Source organism: Aethalodelphis obliquidens, unplaced genomic scaffold, assembly GCF_003676395.1.
Source record: "Aethalodelphis obliquidens isolate GAN/ISIS:26980383/991018 unplaced genomic scaffold, ASM367639v1 scaffold30, whole genome shotgun sequence".
Lineage (NCBI taxonomy): Eukaryota > Metazoa > Chordata > Mammalia > Artiodactyla > Delphinidae > Aethalodelphis > Aethalodelphis obliquidens.
In genome coordinates this window covers 6,658,246-6,678,646 of record NW_020837974.1, presented here as the reverse complement: position 1 = coordinate 6,678,646, position 20,401 = coordinate 6,658,246, and the positions used below count along the sequence as shown (strand labels likewise).

General features: G+C 47.4%; 3 protein-coding genes across 13 annotated transcripts in view; 2 read left to right on the top strand and 1 right to left on the bottom strand.

The window, feature by feature from the left end:
- The first annotated feature begins 816 nt into the window (after positions 1 to 816).
- Positions 817 to 2,068, top strand: PPP1R35 (protein phosphatase 1 regulatory subunit 35). The gene is made up of 4 exons (XM_027125959.1): positions 817 to 1,159; positions 1,240 to 1,492; positions 1,570 to 1,706; positions 1,818 to 2,068. The coding sequence occupies exons 1-4, from the start codon at positions 917 to 919 to the stop codon at positions 1,989 to 1,991; spliced, it is 807 nt and encodes a 268-aa protein (XP_026981760.1). The 5' UTR covers positions 817 to 916; the 3' UTR covers positions 1,992 to 2,068.
- Positions 2,069 to 2,543: 475 nt separating this feature from the next.
- On the bottom strand, positions 2,544 to 8,371 carry MEPCE (methylphosphate capping enzyme). 2 transcript variants are annotated; one of them, XM_027125947.1, is made up of 4 exons: positions 5,221 to 8,371; positions 3,566 to 3,784; positions 3,268 to 3,394; positions 2,544 to 3,149 (listed from the first exon to the last, which is right to left on the bottom strand). In XM_027125947.1, the coding sequence occupies exons 1-4, from the start codon at positions 6,898 to 6,900 to the stop codon at positions 3,097 to 3,099; spliced, it is 2,079 nt and encodes a 692-aa protein (XP_026981748.1). In that variant the 5' UTR covers positions 6,901 to 8,371; the 3' UTR covers positions 2,544 to 3,096. The 2 variants fall into 2 exon arrangements, with proteins under 2 accessions (XP_026981748.1, XP_026981747.1); XM_027125946.1 differs by having other exon boundaries at positions 2,550 to 2,993; positions 5,221 to 8,349.
- Positions 8,372 to 8,716: 345 nt separating this feature from the next.
- The window catches only part of ZCWPW1 (zinc finger CW-type and PWWP domain containing 1), a 30,421-nt gene continuing 18,736 nt past the window's right edge, over positions 8,717 to 20,401 (top strand). For 4 of the 10 annotated variants that reach the window (XM_027125956.1, XM_027125955.1, XM_027125954.1 and 1 more), the window contains exons 1-8: positions 8,717 to 8,867; positions 11,188 to 11,297; positions 14,994 to 15,050; positions 15,861 to 16,111; positions 16,598 to 16,676; positions 17,772 to 17,889; positions 18,186 to 18,343; positions 18,656 to 18,778. In XM_027125956.1, the coding sequence (XP_026981757.1) occupies positions 15,026 to 15,050; positions 15,861 to 16,111; positions 16,598 to 16,676; positions 17,772 to 17,889; positions 18,186 to 18,343; positions 18,656 to 18,778 (754 nt within the window). In that variant the 5' untranslated portion in view covers positions 8,717 to 8,867; positions 11,188 to 11,297; positions 14,994 to 15,025. The other 6 variants (XM_027125949.1, XM_027125953.1, XM_027125950.1 and 3 more) reach the window with 6 other exon arrangements.

The window sequence follows — 20,401 nt, the reverse complement described above, 5'->3', positions numbered from 1 at the left end:
GGGTAACGCCATCCATTCTATCTGATCTTCCACAGCATTTCTTGGAAGATAAAGTATGTGAAAACAAACTGAAAAGTGACACAAAAACATGCCTGTTGACTGTTAACGCATTTTGGGAGAGCCTCAAAAGTCTTGAACCCAACTTAGTACATTTTACAGAAGAAGAAACAGAGGCTCACAGAACTGAGAAGGCCTACCCCAATGAACATTAGGGAATGAGGCGAGAGCTCCCGTTTCCTGCCCTGCAGTCCGGGATAAATCCACGGAGCCTTTTTTTAAAAAACTGTACTTATATGCAGATATTTATTTTTTATATAGATGAATATTTTAGTGGATCTTCGAAGGGGAAAAAGTCACAAAAGGCCGCAAACTGAATGAGGCTGCTGTCGCCCAGGCAACCACGGTCACCTAGGAGGGAGCCCGGGGCTGGAGTCAGCGAGCCACGCCCTCATTCAAACTGGGGAGCTCCGGTCCGAGTTTGGGGGCGACGGAACACCCGGAGATGCTGTGGAGGCACGGAGTAGGGAGATCCAGTATGGGGACGCTGGACCGTTAATAGGGAGGACTGACACACTCTGGATTCCAGCGGAGGCCAGGTGGTGGCGATTGGATAGGGCAACGACGCTGTAGCGCAAGTTTCTAGATGAAAATGGTCCTAATGAGGAGCCGTAGAGCTTCCAAGGGTTTCAGCTCTAAAACGGCGGCCTGGGGGCGGGGCAAGGCTTTGTGGGCGGAAGCTTTCCGGGAGGCGGGGAGCGGGGCAACGGAAATGACGCTTAGGCGCACCAATAGGGCGGGGCGGGCGCTAACGGTTTTCGGTAGCGCTGTCTTAGAAGGGCGGGGGAGAGGAGGTGGCGAGTCTGTGTTCCCTGACCCTTGGGCCCCAGCGACCCCGCACCCCTGCAGACACCCCAAGATGATGGGCTGTGAGGAGTCAGAGCTGGAGTCGGTGGAAGGGGGAGAGGCCGTGGCTGACCCAGGGCCACTCCCAGAACCCCGAGCCCCCGTGCCCGGAGCCCCCGTGCCGGAGCCCGGCCTGGACCTGAGCCTAAGTCTGAGCCCTCTGTCCGAGAGCCCCGGGCGCGGGCGGTCCAACTGCAGCCCGGGACGGCGGAAGGGGCGGGCGGACCGGCGGGGCGGGGCCCGCAAGGGGCGGCAGGTGAGCTGGGGGAAGGCCTGGCCGCCAGCCCGCCGACGACCCCGCGCCTACTTCTTCACCGCCCCGCTCTCTGCTTCCAGGTCCGCTTCCGCCTGGCGCCGCCCTCCCCGGTACGGTCCGAGCCGCCGCCGGCCGCCGCCGCACCGAGCGAGAAGCTCGCGGCGCCGCAGGACCTGGGGACGCCCGCGCAGCAGAGCAGCCTGGCCCTGAGCTTCGAGCTGCAGGCCGCGCGGGCCGCAGCCGGGGGCCAGTTCGATGCCGCGAAGGCCGTGGAAGAACAGCTGAGAAAGTCGTTCCAGACCCGCTGCAGCCTGGAAGAGAGCGTGGCCGAGGGTGAGGGGGGCAGGCGGCCGGCCGGGCGCGGGAGCGGGGGTGCGAGGCGCCGCTCACTTCCGCTCCTGCGGTCTCAGGGCTGAACGTGCCGCGCTCCAAGCGGCTCTTCCGAGACCTGGTGAGCCTGCAGGTGCCCGAGGAACAGGTTCTGAACGCCGCGCTGAGGGAGAAACTGGCGCTCCTGCCGCCGCAGGCCCGAGCCCCGCCTCCAAAGGTGAGGGACCTGGGCTTGAGTCTCCCCTACCCCGTCCCCCCTCCTCCCCAACTGCCAGGGGTTCTGTCCCCTCCCCGAGGGTAACCTTGCTTTGTGCTCCAACTCCAACAGGAGCCATCTGGGCCAGGGCCAGACATGACCATTTTGTGTGATCCAGAAACATTATTTTATGAATCTCCACACCTGACCCTGGAAGGTCTGCCCCCTCTCCGGCTTCAACTCCGGCCCCGCCCTTCAGAGGATACCTTCCTTATGCATCGGACACTGAGGCGATGGGAAGCGTAGACTTGGAGGCTCCCTGGATTGCTAGTTCATATCTTTTTGTTTTTAAACTATGAAAATAAAGTGGTTTTGCTAACAAATGGGACTCTTCTTGGGAGCCTTGAGATGGGGTCAAGCCTCAGGTTGGAAGCTGCCAGAAAGTCAAGGTTTTGGCCCTCCTTTAAAGGAACTTGGTAGTGATGAGAAATAGAGCAGGCAGGCAGGCAGGTGGTCTGGTCCTAAAAGTGCCTTTTTCTAGTTCCACTTCGACTCCACGGTTAACTCTTCCAAAGTTAGCTTTGTGCCCAAAGCTTACGTAAAAAAGTTTTGTCAGTGTTTCTTTGGGGGAGGATAGATTCTTCAGGTTTCACATCAAAGTTCACATACCCCTTTTTCCTGGCCTAGGGTTCTGTACACTTGGGTGTGGGTCTCGTTAGCATTCAACAGCCTTCCCAACCATTGAAAAACCTGCCCTCTTCCTTAAGACTATAGTTTGGGCAGAGAGGAAGCACAGGTTCTACCAGGAGGCACCGTGTCCCCCCCACCCCACCCCCCGCCCCCAACTAGAATGTGCTAGACAGGTGTGTGGGCCACTGCCCTAAACATCAAGTTTATTGTGCTGTTCTCACATTCCAAACCCAACCCCCTCTCCCAGTGAGGGACAGCAGAGGGAAGGATTTTCACAGTACCTGCATGCCTCCCCAGCAATGTCCCCCTTTTAACCCTCAGTCCATCTATCCGTGGTCCACTGAAACGCAGCTAGGGACAAGGGCCGAGGAGAAATGGGAACCTCTCCTTGGGAGAACAGGAGGAAGAGGCTAGAGAACTTGATACCCCCCAGCTCCCATGCCCTCGGAGAACAGAGGGCAGCAAACAGTCCATGCCATCCAGCCCAGTGGGCTAGGGGAGAGGAAGATGATGGTGACTCCAGCACAGCTGGGCTTGCTGCTTAGGTGCCAGAGGTGTAGGGAAGAGGCTGGGGCAGCAACACAGGAAAAGCTTTCTCTGCAGATCCAGGAGAGGAAACTATTTTTGGAGGCAGAAAGAAAAGACCTTGGGATACTTTCCTCTCCCCCCCCAGGTCCTCTGGAGCAGCGGGCAGCTTCACACTTTCTGTTCAGGGGGCCACTTAGTGGCTGGGGGAATGGGCCTTGTGGAACAGGTACACAGGACGCTGGAAGCCTGAGGGAAGAGTGTGCAATCAGGAGGGGTTTTGGCAGGACCTTAAGACTCCACAGGGTCTGCACCCTGCACCAGGACTGGCCTCCCTTCCTCCCCCAACAAAATAAGCCAGCCTTACCTCTGGAGGTGTTGTGGGGTGTGGCCACAAGCTCATAGCTGGAGAAGCCCACCTCTGGGGATGTCAGGTAGGAACTGAACTGCTCTGGCTTCAGCTGAATTCGATAGTAGTTCTTGTAGATTGCTTCCTAGGGAGGACGACAAGGGATCACTTTAGCTCGTTGCCTTCTCTGCTGGTGGAGGATGATGCCCACCCAGGGGGCCTTTTCACCTTGTTCAGAAAGTCCTCTGCTTCTTTGAGGCCTTCCTTGCCTCAACTAAAGGAAGGATAGGCCCAACTTCCAGAAACCCCAACTCACCGTGAGAGTCTTTCTCCTGCCGTAGGATGACCAAGGCTGGGGCTCCAGGACCAGGATGCCCCCAGGATGTAGGTGCCGGTAGATTCGACGAAACATGCGCTTCAGCCCCTCGTCTCCCCAGTTGAGATGCACCCACTTGGTGAGGCTGAGGCAGAGCACCACATCATACTCAGGTTTTTGGGCCTCCACCAGCTCATCTCGATCCAGCACATAGTTACCCTGAGAGCAAGAATTGGGGGTGAGGTCAACAGAGGCATAAAAGAACCACTGCCCCCTCACAACCCACTCTGCAGCCTCACTTTAGTCCTTGGCCACAGTCTGCTTTGACACTTCTCAAAATAACTCCCAAATGGTACCCTGTTTGAGTCTCATTTTCTTGCTTTCTATTGGTGGTAAGCCAATCAAACATAAAAAGGGAGCTTGGGTAACTTTATTTTTTTGCGGTACACGGGCCTCTCACTGTTGTGGCCTCTCCCGTTGCGGAGCACAGGCTCCGGACGCGCAGGCTCAGCGGCCATGGCTCACGGGCTCAGCCGCTCCGCGGCATGTGGGATCTTCCTGGACTGGGGCACAAACCCGTGTCCCCTGCATCGGCAGGCGGACTCTCAACCACTGCGCCACCAGGGAAGCCCGGTAACTTTAAATTGAGCAAATTATCCACGAGATCACCAAAGCTGGGGTCAAATTGCAGAGAGAGAATGGTGGGGTTCTCCCAAGACCCTGTCCACTACTTATTCCCACCCCACAGTCATTAAGCTGAGAGATTCAACGTTATGCAAAGGGCCCCAACCCAGGTTTGAAAGGGAGACCTGTGGGTTCCTTCCCTGTAGTTGGGACTGGCAAAGTTTCAGGCCTATTCTTTTTCTCCCAGAGAAATGAAGAACCCCATCCCGCAGGAAACCTTTTCTAGATGATAAGCTCATTACCACCCTCTGCAAAGTCCATTCTTCTAGGTTGTAACCCAACACACTGCCAACTATTCCTATAGCTGGACTAACTGGAGCATTTTACGGGAATCCACCTGCAGTCAGGGGACAGACACTGAAGACATGGTACTCTCTCCTGCTTCCCCAAGGTACTCTTTCTGACACTTCCCCATCCCACCATCTTGGGTCAGTGTGGAGATGACCTTAGGCCAAGCCGCTTAGGTTCCTGGCCACTGACAATTCTGCATCTAATGCAAACAAGGTCCCTATCAAAGGACAGAAACTGTAATTAGTCAGCCACTACCCTAATCCTCTCCCCCATCCCAAGACATTGCATGTCTGAAACCCACCCCTTCATGCACCTTCAGTAGGTTGGAGGACAAGTTTTCATCTGGACCACATCCTCTAACGGGGAAGGTGGACAAGTCTGGATTACAGTACTGGCCAAGAGCAGGGCAAGAGGAGTCTGCCCCAATTCTGGGGCTTGCAGTCATGAGAAAGGACTCCAAGTAGAGCCACCGCCACCGCCCCCCCCGACCCAGGTTATGGGGGGGAGACACACCCAGTGGAATCAATCGCAGATTCAGACCCTTCTCTGGAGGATTTGGTTTTCCTAGGGAGGGGTGCATGCACAGACACCCTCTGGGTTATAACCTTTCCCTGCCATGTTCCCATTTAACCTCATCTTCACTCCTGGTCCCTATCCCAAGAGCCTGTGAACCCTCTTACCGTGACGAAGACAACATTGTTGGGGAAGACGGATGTGTCTGCTCCATCCAAGGGCACTTGGGGTGCAGCAATGGGACCCCGGCTGGCCGTCAGTGAGGCCGGGAAGTAGCTTCTCTTTCGGACGGTTGTGGTCCCTTCCTCACTCTCTGCTCCTGGGGCCCCGTCAGAAGTCTGGGGTGGCAGACGCAGCTCTTCGGACAGGTAGTGTCGGATGTTTTGGCGGGCGGAATGGATGAGCTGGGCATCAATATCCAGGCCCACCATGCGGGACGGGCCCCACTTACAGGCAATGCTCAGGGTCAAATGGCCCACATTGCAGCCCAGATCTAGGACGTCCCGACCACGAAACCACTCAGGCTTCAACACCCGAAGGCGCCCGTCCTCACAGGAAGGATTGCGGTACCCATAGTACTTGCAAAAATTCCCATACTGGAACTTGCACTGTTGCTTTTTGAAGCCCGCAGCAGGTAGTGGGTGGAGGTGGTGGCGGCCTCCCCCACTCCCTCGGCCCTTTTCCTTGGGACCCTGGCCTCCACCCCTAGCCCCTGCCTCTGACTTGCTGGAAGTCCTGCGACGTTTGCGATGTCGTGAGGAGGAAGACGAGGATGCAGAGGTAACTGAGGCAGCTGGAGGGGCTGAAAGGGAGCCTGAGGGACCCTGTAGGGCAGATGGAAGGGGAGACACGACCTCATCCCTGCAGTTGATGGCTGTGTTGAGTTCATAGGGTTCGGGGGCGTCCCGGTTCTGGCCTCTATGCTGCTGCTGCTGCTGCTGCTGCTGCGGGGTGGCCTCCCCATGGAGTGAGGAAGTGAGGGGGGCTGTGGGCAGCACGGAGTGGCTATCATTCCCTCCAGCTGCCTGCTGCTGCTGCTGGTGGTGCTGTCCCCGGTGTCTATGCCGCTTCCGACCAGTCTTGAGTGGCGAAGCAAGGACTACTTGGGCCTCATCAGTGCAAGTATTGAGACTGAGAGGGTCTGTAATATCTTTGGGGATGAGGATCTCCACTGGATCTCGCCCCTTGGCCGGAAGTGGGGATGACTTAGGGGTCTCCGCATTGAGTGCGCGGCTCACTTCCTCATCCAGGAGACTATTCAGGTTCAATGGATCAAAGATATTGCCCCCCAGGAGGAAGTTGGAGGGTAAGACAGAGTCACAGTCCGAATTGACCCGCCTGCGCCTCTTGAAGGCCGGATGTTTGAAGCCTCCACCACCTCCCCCTACATTACAGCTATTTCTCCTCTTGCCCCCACCTCCCCCAGGGGGCCGGTGGGGCTGATAGCCATTACGGGGTCGAGGAGGAGCAGGGGGGCCCAGTTCTGTTCCGCCCCCTCCCCGTCGCTCCTCCCCCACGTCCGGGGGAGCGGCTCTCCCGGGGGGATCCGACAAGCGGGCCTCCCCGTGCGACTGCGCCTGGGGGCCGCCCCCTCGTTGCTGCTGCGACTGACCGCCCCGAGGGGTGGGTGCAGCCCCGGGGCTCTCCTTGCCGGCCTCGGAAGCCGGGGATCCCGCCGAGTGTGCGCGCGGGCCCGGCCCACGCTGTGTTCCGCCGCGGAGCTCCCCGGAGGCTGCCTCTCGGTGCGGTTGCACAGTGGGGCCGCCCCCTCCGCCCGACTCATCTTTAAGCGGCGGCGGCGGGGCCGGCACCAGAAACGGCTCCTTCTCCGCCGCCATCTCGATCATTTCCTCCCCTTATTCCGTCCCAGTCGAGGGCAACCGGGGGGACAGGGGGCTTAACCCCCCTTCCTAAACCCCGCTCGCTTCCCCCCCTTTCGCGAGTGCGCGCGCAGTTCTGCTCTTCTCCCCTAGTCTCGCGCCCAAGCGCCTCCCCCGAAGCGCGCCCTACTCGCCCGCGAGACCAAAACAAGATGCCCGCGAGACCCGAACAACTCGAGGAATCAACCGCGCGTGCGCCGACCCCTTTCTCCACTACCACTACCGCTTCGCCGCGAGCGCGCACTGCTGGGGCGCGTTCCTCTCTCCCTGGAATCACGCATGCGCACTCCGCCACCACCCTGGTTGCGCGCGCATCGGAGTACGAACCAACTTAACGGCTCCGGGAGTTTAAATATAGCCCCCTCAGCCCCCCCAAAAGCCCACCACCCCAAACTGACACCCTACTTCCCTTCGCAGCTATGTCCGTCCCTACTGATATCCTTTGTCTCTGCCGCGCGATCCCACCCACCGTAGGCGGGGGACGGGGAGCTGGTGTGAAAAGGTCTCCTTGACACCCGACCCTTGTTCCTGAGGAATGAGTCTCAGCGGTCTCCGCCCGGCTCTAAACCCAGCAACCTCCCTACCCCGCCTCCTTCCTCCCCCTAGTGGGCAGCGCCTGCGCACACCCTTTTGGGCTTGCGCGGGTAGATGCAGCACGTGCTGGAGATGACGCCCCGCCCTCCGTCTTAGGGGCGGGAACTGTTACGTTGCTTCCTCAGGTTTGGTACACGCATCATGCGTCAGCACGACTCGGAGGGGCGTGGCTAAGGAACGGGGCGGCCCTCATGAATTATTCATGACCTGGTTGCCCCCTGTGTCCACCTATTTAGAAGGGCTTCCGAGGGAGTGGAGGGGGTGAACCTAGAAGTAGGGGAGGGTAAGGAGCGGAGCGTACTGCCCGTCTTCCTACTAACTGTTCTCAGTATAATACGACAGGTCATTTTAACTCACCCCCTTGAAAATATTCTCTGCTGAACTGGAAAAAAAAAAAAACTAAAACAGGCAATGTTGTCCAACTTCCTCTTCCCTCGAAATGGCCGAGTAGTTCTCTCGCTCCTCCGCCTTCCCCCAATCGCAATCACCTGGGGACACTACGCCCTCCTCTCCGCCTCCCCACCCACCGCCCGGACACCAACGCCTCCGCCCACCACCCGACGTCTGCGCACGAGCCCCCCAGCCCGCGGAGAGCGACCCCGACGCCCACCACAGCCACCAATAGCAGTACACCCACCACCACCGCCCCCTCGTACGCAGGCCTTCCCGAGCACACGTTGTGGCTTCGCGCCGCCTTATATAAAAACGAATGTGGGCGGAGAAGAGGCTTTGGCCTGCTTGGGGGACCCCCTGCCTCAGTCTATGGGGAAGAAGCTACTCGACGGCCTTTCCAGAGGGTGCTTTGTGGCTCGTTCTCCTTGCCAACAGCGCTTGGGGTGCGGGTCCTGTGGCTGAGAAGAGGGAGGAAGAGGCGAGAATGGGGTTAAGGATAGTCTCAAAATAAAATATCAAAATAAGGGCATGAAGGAGACTAAGAGGAAGAATGGGAATCAGGGCACGATTCCCAGAGGAAGGAAAAGGCAGTCTGGGGCACAGAGTAAAGTTAGTAAAAGGAATATGTGCATCTTGAACGATCAGGCGCTATTGCTGCCACCTAAAAAAAGTGAGGCCACCAAGGATTATGGGATTTGTAGTTTTACAGGGCGTTTTGTTGGAAGATGGCGGCAATAACTCAGCTGCGCAGACGCAGAAGCCGATTCCAGTTGCGCATGCGCCTTACCTCTGCGAGCAGGCCGCCGGTGGGGGTGGAGGTGGAGCTTGTGCGCGGCCTCGCGCCTTTCCCTGCTGGCGGGAAAACTGGCTCGAGGTTTGAGGGGCTTGGAGAATCTCTGCATTAGCCCACTCTGCTCCTCGCCCTTAGGTTCTCATCTCTCCAGAAGGTAGTTCCGCTTGCAGCTGAAGGTGCTAGGCGTGGCCAATCCTGGCACCTGTCGCCTGAGAAGTTTTCTCTTCAGGGTGCCGTCCAACTCTTTACCCCTGTCCTCAGAATCTCTAACCGCAAACTTACTCCCAACAAACAAACAAAAGTAACTTAATATCACGGCGGGCGACGACGGACCTGAGGGAGAATGCGGATCCTGGTGCCTCCGCGGGTTGCGGGTGGGAGCTGAGGGGAAATTCTCTCATGGCGGGGGAGTTGTTGATGGGGAAGAGACGCTAGAAAGCCAGTCTTTTACCCTTTGAGGGGAGTCAAGGACTTTTGGCTCTGTGGTACCTCCGGTCTTAAATGTTGTGCTTAAGACGGAATTGGTGAGGGAAGAGAGAGGGAAAAATGTGGGTCCGTCAGAGTTCATCCCTCTGGTTTATAAGGTGGAATCAGGCCTTTTATTGTTCCAAACGTCACCTTGGTGCTCTGTGAGTCAAAATGCTGCCAGAGTCCGGGAGTCCATGGGCATGACCCCTTTAAGCGGAAACAACACAAAAAGGCTAGTTTGAGGTCGGCAATAGTTTGGGGCAAGTATGCAAGCTTTCCGGGAGTTAGATAGCAAGGATCTGAACCAGGATCAGGGTCCTAAAGAAAGAGTCTGCTTGGGTGATAAGTCCCCGTATCTCTGTGCTTCCTTGCACTCTCTGAACCGAGAAGCTTTAGTCACCATTAATTTATTTATAAGGTTATGTAAAAGGTTTAGTTCAGGTAGTTATGACAGTAAATGTCTTGTTAGGTAGTCTGTTATGGGCAGTAAGCGTAGCGGGGATCATTTTTTCCTTCTGTATTGTTAAAAGTTTTAAATCATGCTTGCTGAGTGCACATGAGAGAAAGAAGAAAGAGACAGGAAGGAAGGAAGAGAGAAAGAGAAAAAGAACTCTTACTGACGGAGGAATGATAATGAGCAGGGATCTACATACCGTTAGACATTAAGACAAAAACAAATCAAACTCCAGCTTAAAGGATATTTAAAATATAGTCTTTATTTATTTATTTAAGAGTTATGTTTTATCTGGTGGCCATACGGAGGACTTCAAGCCTGGGAGGCAGCATCTCAAGTAACCCTGAGAAAACTGCTCCCAAACTATAGTCTTTATTTATTTATTTTACAATATATATTTACTTATTTTTGTATGTGTCTATCTACTCCCACTAGAATGTCAGCTCAGTGAGAACAGAAACTCGATCTTTCTTGTTCTCTGCTCAAAATATAGTCTTTTTTTTTTTTTTCAAAATATAGTCTTTAAATACAGTTTTTTGAGGCTCATGGAGTCTGTGTTAGAGGACAATTCTAAAGGGTTTCTTTTGTTCTTTTAGACCAAGGATTCCAGGGACAATATAAAGAGGGAATAATTGGATACTTAAGAGGGGAGAAATTTGTGAACATATTCTAAATGGGGGAAAGGGAGAGGAGGATTAATGCTTTTTGAAAAATATTGACAAGACTGAATTTATTTAGCTAGATCAATTCTCAAACATTTTGGTCTCAGAATCCTTTTATACTCTTAAAAATTATGAAGGATTCCAAACATTGGTTTATATCTATTTATGGATCTATTGATACTAGTATATTAGAAATTAAACTGAGAAAAAAATTAAACATTTATTTATTAATTTTAAAATAACGATAATAAACCCATTACATAATGTTAACGTAGATAATATTTTAATGAAAATATATTTTCCTAAATGAAAGAAAATTTAGTATGAAGAATGGTGTTTTACATTTCTGCAAATCTCTTTCATGTCTGGCTGGATTTTCATCTGTTTCTGAATTCAATCTGTTATGATATCTTGTTTTGGTTGAAGAGTATGAGAAAACCCAGCCTAACACAGATAAGTAGTTGAAAAAGGGAGGGGGCCCTCACGGGTCTTTAGATCACACTTTGAGATCTGCTGAGGTAGGTGATTTCATTCTATAATCAGTGTCATGATTTTTAGTGTTCTAAATGAAAGAAAACTATTTTTTGGAATAGCTCATTCACCTTCCCTTGGTTCCCTTTATTATTTCTAAGTTATTTTCCCCTCCTTATTCACCCTTCTTTCTTATGTCAGTTCAGTAGTTAGGATCTGGTTATGGAACTTTCACACTTAAAGCTTTATTGGATTTTTTTGTCTCTCTTTTTTCATCTAAGGTCAGAAAAAAGAAATTAAAACCTCAAATGTTATTCCTGGGTCTAGAGCCCCCAGTCATTTCGTAGCTGGCCAGGTGAAAGTTGGTGGTATTTTGTATATTTATTAACTTCCTTAAAATTGTTTTTCTCTCTCTGAAGTAGATTTCAACATTCGTTATTGTGGAAGAAAATACTTCGCCTGAAACAGAGGAGCAGAGACTTGACTTGTCAGACGGTGACTTCCAGATTTTCCCTTCTCTATTGATCAGGTTAGAGATTTTATTTAAAAGTAATGTTCTTCATCACACCCTCACTGTAGGTTAAGGAAAACCAGTATTCATTGCTGCTTGTATATTTACTACATCTTATTAACTCAACAATGATCCACAATTTTATCTAGTTGCTTGGGGCTCCAGTAACACACTTTTGCCTAGAGAGGTCAGTATAGGTTTAGATAATGATTTGAACCTAAATATTGGAAAAATTTTGCCTTTTTAGGTTGATTAAAATACTCTTTTTATTTTAAAAAATCACTTTGAAATGGTGGTATATGTATAAAATGCTAGAGTTACACAAGAGGGTACAGTAGAGAGCTCATTTCCACCCCCAGCCACCCGTTTCCAGTCTGCTGAGACACTTTTGTCAGTTTCTTGTGTATTCTTCCAGAGATAGTTTACGGATACACAAGGATCTTATATAGAGGAACATTTTAAAAAATCAAATTTTGTCATCTCAGGTACACTAATTTTCATTTTGTTTTTCTCATTTAGTATAGTTTTATAATTCTGATTGTCTTCATAGGGACTTCTCAGGATCATTTTTGGAATTCTAGAGTCTGGGAGAAGATATGTTTGTCATTTATTATTATTATTCCTTTTGCAGCCTAATTTTATCCAGTTTCTAGCTTCTATTTAGGATTATCCTAAAGAAGGGACCAGTTTGCTGCAGTGATTCTCCCCCAATGTCCCACTTGCTTTTTTTCCAGTGTCAAATAAGTTTGGGAGTTGGTGGTGAAAAGTTAAGATGGAAACAATGATAAAATGTGCTCCTTAATATATAGGAAAAGTAGTTACTGCAGAATAGCGCATATCAATTATTCGCATTTATGGAATGAAGAAAAAGAACAGAAAAATACCAAAAAAAATTAAAAATACTTTATATTCAGCCATGCTGGGGCCACACTAAGTCAAGTCTCCAGTACCTTTTGAATTCATCTTGGGATCTGGAGGGAGGAATTCTACACCCTGAACAACTGAGTGTTTAGCTTGGCCATTTGAGGGTTGTAAAATTTTCAGCCCCTTTAGAGGGAAGACTGTATGAACCCAAAGATCCATTTTATGCTGCTTTTGGATCTCTTTATAGTGGGAGATGGCAGAGTAGGAAGACTGAGTTTCAGGTCCAGGGCCTTCAAAGCACTCAAAACCAACAGCCAGAAATAAGATCACTGAGAAGAACAGACATGTTATTAGAATTTGGAAGCCAAAACCTGGGTTCATCTTGACTCTACCATGTATTAACACTGAGGTTTTGGGCAAACCACAGCTGGGTAGAAATAATATTAATGGTGGAAAGTGAAAACTGGAAAAATGTACAAGTTCTTGGAACATCACAAGATGAGTCTTGGCACTGTGCTGGGTCACAAATGACTTATAGCTGTGTAGAGATGTTAACCTCTTCAGCCTTTAGTGTGGCTGGAGGCCCCCCACTCTCATCCCTCAGTTGTATATGGATGTGGGCAGCCTGGTCCTTTTACCCTAGAGTACCTAGAAATATTTTCTGTGTTTCAGTGTGTACTTTTAATGTATGCTTTACATGTGTGCTGTGATATTAAAGTTATTGTGAAGCACTGAACTACTGAACTAGACGATTGGGATGTAGTGTAGCACAATTCATAACGCAAACTTATAAATCAGACAGATTCTAATCCTGATTTTTACCACTTTATCGATTACTTAATGTCTCTAAATCCCTCTAAGCCTCAATTTCCCCAAATGTAAAATGGTATCAATCTCATAGATTTATTGGGAGAATTAAATGAGATGACATATTCAAAGATTATAGTGAGTGCTCAATAAGTGTTATTCATTATTATTAGTCACAACTTTGGTAGAAATAATGAAGCATGCTGATATAGAACATCTGTGTTCTACATCTGTAGAACATCTGTGAGTAGATAGCTACAGATAAACTATGGATATAGAGTGAATATGCTAGATTCTTATTACTAGCTTCTCTGGGGACCTCTGCTGATTACTAAATATTTCTGAGCCATGAATAGAAATTGCGAGAATCCAGCACATTCGGAAATTTATTAGACTAGAAGATTTAGGTAAAGGGAAGATATACATTATAGTGATGTTAATAAAGGGGGTTCTCTATGCATAGGGATGTCTGAATTAGGTAGGAGAATTTATAGGTTATTTGTCTTTTAAGTATTCAGGAGAACCTTGTGAAATGAGGTTATCCCTCTGAAGAAAACTCTAACTGTTTAACTCCCAGGACTGTCCACACCCTACTACCACTACTCTGCTACTATTTATACTTTTGGCTGCTTTAATAAGAGGCACCAAATGGGGTTGCTTATGCTAAGCCCCAAGTCACTAAACCAAGACAACTTAATTACAATGTTAGGTCTCCCAGAAATGGAATCTTAAACAAGTCAGTCAGGAATTGCCTGATCATCACTAGTTGGGTAATCTGCCTGATAGACTCCAGTAGTCCCTTAAAGGAAAGTAACCTTGTATGACCAACCTGCTTTTTTTTTTTTTTTTTTTTGCCTAGTATTACTTCCTTGTTCCTGCTCCCTTCTGCCTGTAAAAGTCTTTAATTTTGCATAGCTCCTTGGAGCTCCTGTCTATCTGGTAGATTGGATGCTGCCCAATTTGTGAATTGTTGAATAAAGCCAATAAGATCCTCAAAATTTACTCAGTTGAATTTTTTTTAATTTATTTTTTTTGTTGTTGCATTGGGTCTTTATCACTGCACGCGGGCTTTCTCTAGTTGTGGTGAGCGGGGGCTACTCTTTGTTGCGGTGTGCGGGCTTCTCACTGTGGTGGCTTCTCTTGTTGCCAAGCACGGGCTCTAGGTGGGCGGGCTCAGTAGTTGTGGCATGCAGGCTCTAGAGCACAGGCTCAGTAGTTGTGGTTCACGGGCTTAGTTGCTCCGCAGCATGTGGGATCTTCCCTCACCAGGGCTTGAACCCGTTTCCCCTGCATTAGCAGGCAGGTTCTTAACCACTGTACCACCAGGGAAGCCCCTGAATTTTGTTTTTTAACACATCACTGCCACTGTCATTTCTACCTACTTACAAGTGCCTGCCTCATGTTGCACATGGTTCTAGGCACTTAAAACACTAAGGATTGTTGCTGATCTTTAAAACAGCAACTTTTATTATCCTCCAGCATGTAATTGGCACTGCTGAGGAGTAGAATTGTAATCAAGAAGGTAGAAAATGTAGTGCAAGTGTCCCAGGCAAAGAGACCCTGAACCCAAGAAGACAGGTAGAGGAGAAAGTTTAAAATCATGTTCGATCAGGGCTTCCCTGGTGGCGCAGTGGTTGAGAGTCCGCCTGCCGATGCAGGAGACATGGGTTCGTGCCCCGGTCCGGGGGGATCCCACATGCGGCGGAGCGGCTGGGCCTGTGAGCCATGGCCGCTGAGCCTGCGCATCTGGAGCCTGTGCTCCGCAACGGGAGAGGCCACAATGGTGAGAGGCCCGCGTACCGCAAAAAAAAAAAAAAAAAAAAAAAATCATGTTCGATCAGCACTGTATAGCACAGGGAACTATATTCAGTATCCTGTGATAAACCATAATGATGAAGAATATGAAAAAGAATATATATAAGTTTAACTGAATCACTTTGCTGTGCAGCAGAAATTAACAGAACATTGTAAATCAACTAGGCTTCAATAAAATTTGAAAAATCATGTTCAGAGTAATAGCAGTTCATTTCTTTTTTCTAACAGAGGCATAAAGAAAAGTGTAGCTTCTGAGCTGAATGATGACAACCTTGCAGAGTAGAGGTGAGTCAAGAGTCACTTTCCTCTTCTTTCTCAGCCGTTGGTCATCTGGACACCTTTCCCCCCAAAGGGAAGCTCAATTCACATGTATTTCCTGTCCACTTTGTTAAAGTTACTACTTTTCTAGACACTTTGAGTGAAATACATTTGACTTAGAAACAGTCTTATTCAAGAAATGTATGAACTCGTAGGGAGAGAAGAGACATTTAGATATTTAAAACATAAATTTGAATGTGGTAAATGCCACAGGACAGGTACAAAGTATTATGGAAGCTCAGAAGAAAGATACATTACTTATACCTGGGAGGATCAGTACAATTTTCATTGCATCGTTTGTAGATTTTGACTAGGTTTTTAAAAATTTCTCTAACTTCCCCTAAAATTTTGTGAAAAGTTAAAACAAGCAAATTAAAAAAAAAATTCACATTTGAATAATTCAGCTTCCTGCATACTTATATTTATCACCTTTGACTTACTCAGTGGTTCTTAAACCTGGTAGTGCATCAGAATCATCTAGATAGCCTCATAAAATTACAGATTCTTGGGCCTCACTTCAAACTACTTCATCAGAATCTTAGGGCAGGGATGAGAGGGTGGGGGGCTGGGAGGGTTGGGGAAGGAAGGCCTAGGAATCTGAATTTGTTAAATAATAATTTATTATTTTTTCATATTATAATATTAATATTTCATATTATAATATTAATATTTCATATCCAGATAATTCTGATATGGTCAATCAATGGTAGTGTTTGGCAATTTCTGTGTTAGATTCTATATTTCATAAATTCCATTTGATGATCGAATTTCTTTCAGAATGCGGGAAGGGACCAAAGAAAACCTTTGCGCCACCTGCACAAAAACTGCATAGCCTGATGCCCTATAACCTTAACTCATCGAAGGAGGAGATCCTGGGAATCAGTTCCCCAGAGGCAGAGACCAGGCCAAGCCTGCTAAAGGCCAGGTTAGAGAAGAAGGAGAAAACAACCAAAGAGAATGGTACAAGCAGTGGCCAGGAGATAAAAGGAAAGGATCAAGACAGCAAGAAAGCAGAGAAGAAAGAAAAGGTAAAAATCACAATGATGGGCTCTAGTGGGACAGTTTCTCCTAGTCACCCAGCCTGGGCAAACAGGATCTTTTCATTTCAGAAGACATTTAAATATTTATAACATAAATTTGAATGTAGTAAATCCCACAGGGAAAATTCATCCTGTAGTTTCCGTTTTTGATTTCTTTTTGGGGCTTCTATTTTCTTCTCTAAGAGGTAAAAAGTGTTTTGATGAAAGCGTTTAGCAGGGCATACTGGGCAGGGAGGGGCTGAGGTGGGATGGAGGTGAGAGTAGAAGTAGACAGAAATTTTATAAACTTTTTCCTTTTCTTTGACTCCTTTACTCCCAGGAGATCTGGGATAGAATTTATGGAATCCTTAGGTTGACTTTATGCTCTCAGTCTTGTGAACTTACTGCCTCATCTAAAGGAGGCTTCCTTGACTAGCCACAGAGGAGGACTGGGGAAAGATGAGCAGTTTTTCTCCCCTACCCTTCTCTCTGCAGGGAAAATCAACTCTTACAAATGCAGAATTTGAGGAGATTGTCCAGATTGTGCTACAGAAGTCCCTCCAGGAGTGCTTGGGTATGGCTTATAGTGAGAGTAAAAGAGTTTCAGTTTGGCAAAGAAATTGTTATCTGAGGGGTAGAGTAAGTCGATAGCTTCTCTCCTTCCCTCCATCTTTCTAAGTAAAGAAATATTAGATGAGACTTTGAAATATTTTTAAATACTTCATCTTCTATCAACAGGACTATAGCTAAACCACCTTAGACAGAGGGTACAGACTTTTAGAAAAGTAGATTACATTGACTTCAGAATATAAAAATAGTCTCATCTAGATTTTTAAAATGTAATTTAAATTTATTTCTATATGTTTACAATATTCATAGAAAAGATAACTTATTTTTCCCAGATTTGAAGAACTTAGTCTCCATCTCCATCTACTGTTGTATATTTCTGTTTCTAATACTGCTTTAACATGTGCTCAGGAATTTGATTTTAGAATAAGGAACTCTATAGCATAGGTCGTGAGGCCTTCTCCATAAGGTCCTGAGGCTAAGGACAGTGGTTTGACATTTTCAGCTATTCTTAGGTATACTTCCATTCCTAGAGAAAGTTTGAGGAGCAAATTATATAAAACATGGTACATAAAATTTCTGTTATGTACACAAAATAAAGTTAACATTACCTGGCTATCCTAGAATAGGCAAATCAATCTGGAAAGGCTTGCAGAAGGATATAGATTTGTAGTTTTTCCTGAGAATTAAAAAACTTGAAAGTTGGAACTTCCCTGGTAGCACAGTGGTTGAGACTCCACGCTCCCAATGCAGGGGGCCCGGGTTCAATCCCTGGTTGGGGAACTAAATCCCACATGCATGCTGCAACTAAGAGTTTGCATGCCACAACTAAGGAGCCGGTAAGCTGCAACTAAGTAGACTGTGAGCCACAGCTGAGGACCCCGCCTGCTGCAACTAAGACCTGGCACAACTAAATAAATAAATAAATAAATATTAAAAAAAACCCAAAAAACTTGAAAGTTCTCTGGTGTGGCAAAAGTCCAAAGGTAAGCTCTTCCAGGCAACTGATGGGAGATATTTTAATGAAAGTTTACAGTTTGGAAATAATGGAGTAGCTGTTTTCTTTAATTGCTTCTCTGCTTATAGTATTTTGTTTTGGGAGGGATGGAATCTAGCCTCGATTTTGCAGAGACTTCCTGTGCCCAGCCTACAAGATGTACCCAGTTAGACAAGGAACCAGGAATTGCTTCTTCTACTACTGATAATAATAGTGCTGATGGGTAAGTTTATCCCAGTGAGGCGAGTTGATCACAGGGTAGACTTAATATTGATAAATGGTTATCCATCTATCTATCTATGTAGTCATTTTTCATATCTCTATAGCTTTCTCTCATCTCAGGAAAGATACTTGAGTTGAGTTGGGAAAAATAGGCCAGTAGATGGATAAAATGACCTCAGGAGGCCATAGAGAGCTTACAGTTCTTCTGTCCTCCTAACTTTTATCCTTGGGTTTTTTCAAAAGAGGGGTACTACAAATTGCCCCTTTATACCTTTTAATTAAAAATCTTATTTGCAGAGAGAGGGTAGTGGTACCGCATATTCTAGAGATTTCAGCCTCTCAGGAAGGTGGAGTAATCCCTGAGATAAAGACATCTAAGCCAGGCCAGCCAGATCCTGCACCCTCTGAGAAGAAATTCAATAAACTCTCCTTAAGCAAAAGAAAGAAGGCCACTCGTAAGTATAGTCAGATACATTTTGACACCTGGCTCAAGTACTTACTCCATGAAATTAGGGAATTGGACAGTGGGCATACTGAGAATTTTCAGCCCAAGACTTGAAACTATTGAGCTATGATTCTTCTTCCTTCTTTAACTGGCCTCTACTATCTACAGAGATTCTCTTCTTCATCTCCCTACCCTACAATGTTTTCTTTTTTTTTTTTTTTTTTTTTTTTTTTTGCGGTACGCGGGCCTCTCTCTGTTGTGGCCTCGCTCTGGACGCGCAGGCTTAGCGGCATGGCTCATGTGTTTTCTTTTATCTTCCCAGAAAATGAGAAAATGGAGAAAGCCCAAAGTGGACATGAGCACAGGCAGAAAGATCAACTGAAGAAAACAGTTCAGGATCATTCTCAGATCAGGGACCAACAAAAAGGAGAGGGAAGTGGTTTTGGTGAGTTCAGCCATGGTTTGAAAAACCTACCTTGGGCTTGAAAATTGGAGGTGGAGGAGAGAGGTAAGGGTTAGGATGTTAGAGGAAATTCTGCAAAGACTATAATTTATCCCTCACAGCTGCTTGTTAGAGGATATGGTGCTGAGGAAGAGAGAGAACTATTTCATTCATTCAGTTATTAAGTCATATAATCCACAGGTGTTTGGTGCTTGCTAAATTCTAGGCATTTTAGGAGGTACTGAGTAAATGCAGAGGAAACAAATATAAGCCTGTCGCGCGCGAGAGAAGCTTGTGAGGAAGGCCAACAAGAAAGCTACAAATTGGGAGTAGTCCTGGGAAAGTTTCCAAGAAAAAGATATCACTTGAGCCAGATCTTGAAGTATAATTTAGTCAGACGAACCAAGGTGGGAATGGGGGTCAGAGTGATAATTATTGGCAGAGTAATGGAGGAGGGCTAATGTTTGTAGCTTTTGGGTATTTTGGGGAGTAGGAGGTTGTAGGGGTGGGGGAGATAAGGTTAGAGGCAAGTAAGCCCCAGATCTTAAAGGACCTTACAAGTCAGGCTAAGGAAGTTGGATTTTATTTTAAAAGTAAAGAGGAACGATTGACATTAAGTAGGCAAAACTTGATAAGATTTGCATTTTAGAAAGCTTGCTCTGACACTAGCATGGAAGATGGATTGGCAGGAGAAAGACTAGACCCATAGAAATAATTATCCAGGCAAGGAAGACAGACAATAGCAGTGAAGAGGAAGAGATAAAATTGAGATCTTTAGGACGCAAGATCAATATGATACGATTGCTGCTGGGTATGAGAGCTGAAGAAGAGTGAGGCCTCTAGGATGGTCCTGTTTTCCGGCATGAGTGACTGAGTGGATGAAGAATCATGATCTGAAGTGGAAAATATAGAAGAAAGAGCAAGTTGAAGATGATGGATTGAGCTTTGCCTGAGTTAGGGGGTCTGTGATGAGATTTAGAGCTCAAGAAAGGGGTCTGGGCTCTCGGAGATACAGATTCGGGAGTCATCTGCATCAATAGGAATAGATGAAATTTTCCAAGAAGAGGGTGTAGAGTGAAAAGGGAACATTGGATAAAAACCCTGGGGGAGCATAATGTTTAGGGTTGAGCAGAGGAAGAGGTACCCAGGGAGAAAGCTAAGAAGAACTAAGAGAAAGCTCAGAAAGGTAGGAGGAAAACTAGGAGAGTGTGGTATCACAGATTCCAGGGGAGGAGAGAATGTCAAGAAAGAGGGAGTGTTTAGCCATGTTAAATGCTACTACAGAGATAACAAAAAGAATAAAGATTTGAAAATCAACAGATATCACAATTAGGAAATCATTAGCGTTGATTAGAGCAACCATAGGGGTTGGTGAGGGTGAATGGCAGGTTATTGTTGGTTGAAGAATAGATACTTTTTTCAATTAGTTTAGATGTGAAAACTAGGAGGGAAAAAATAGTAAATAAAGGGGAGTGGGTATAAAGTAGATGGAAGATTTTTCTTTCTTTTTTTTTTTAGCTTTCTTTTAAAAGAAAGACACTTGACCTCTTTATTGTCAGCATATTTATATGCTGAGAGAAAATTGTTTATAGAGAGGGAGAGATTAAAGAAGAGAATGAGAAGAGA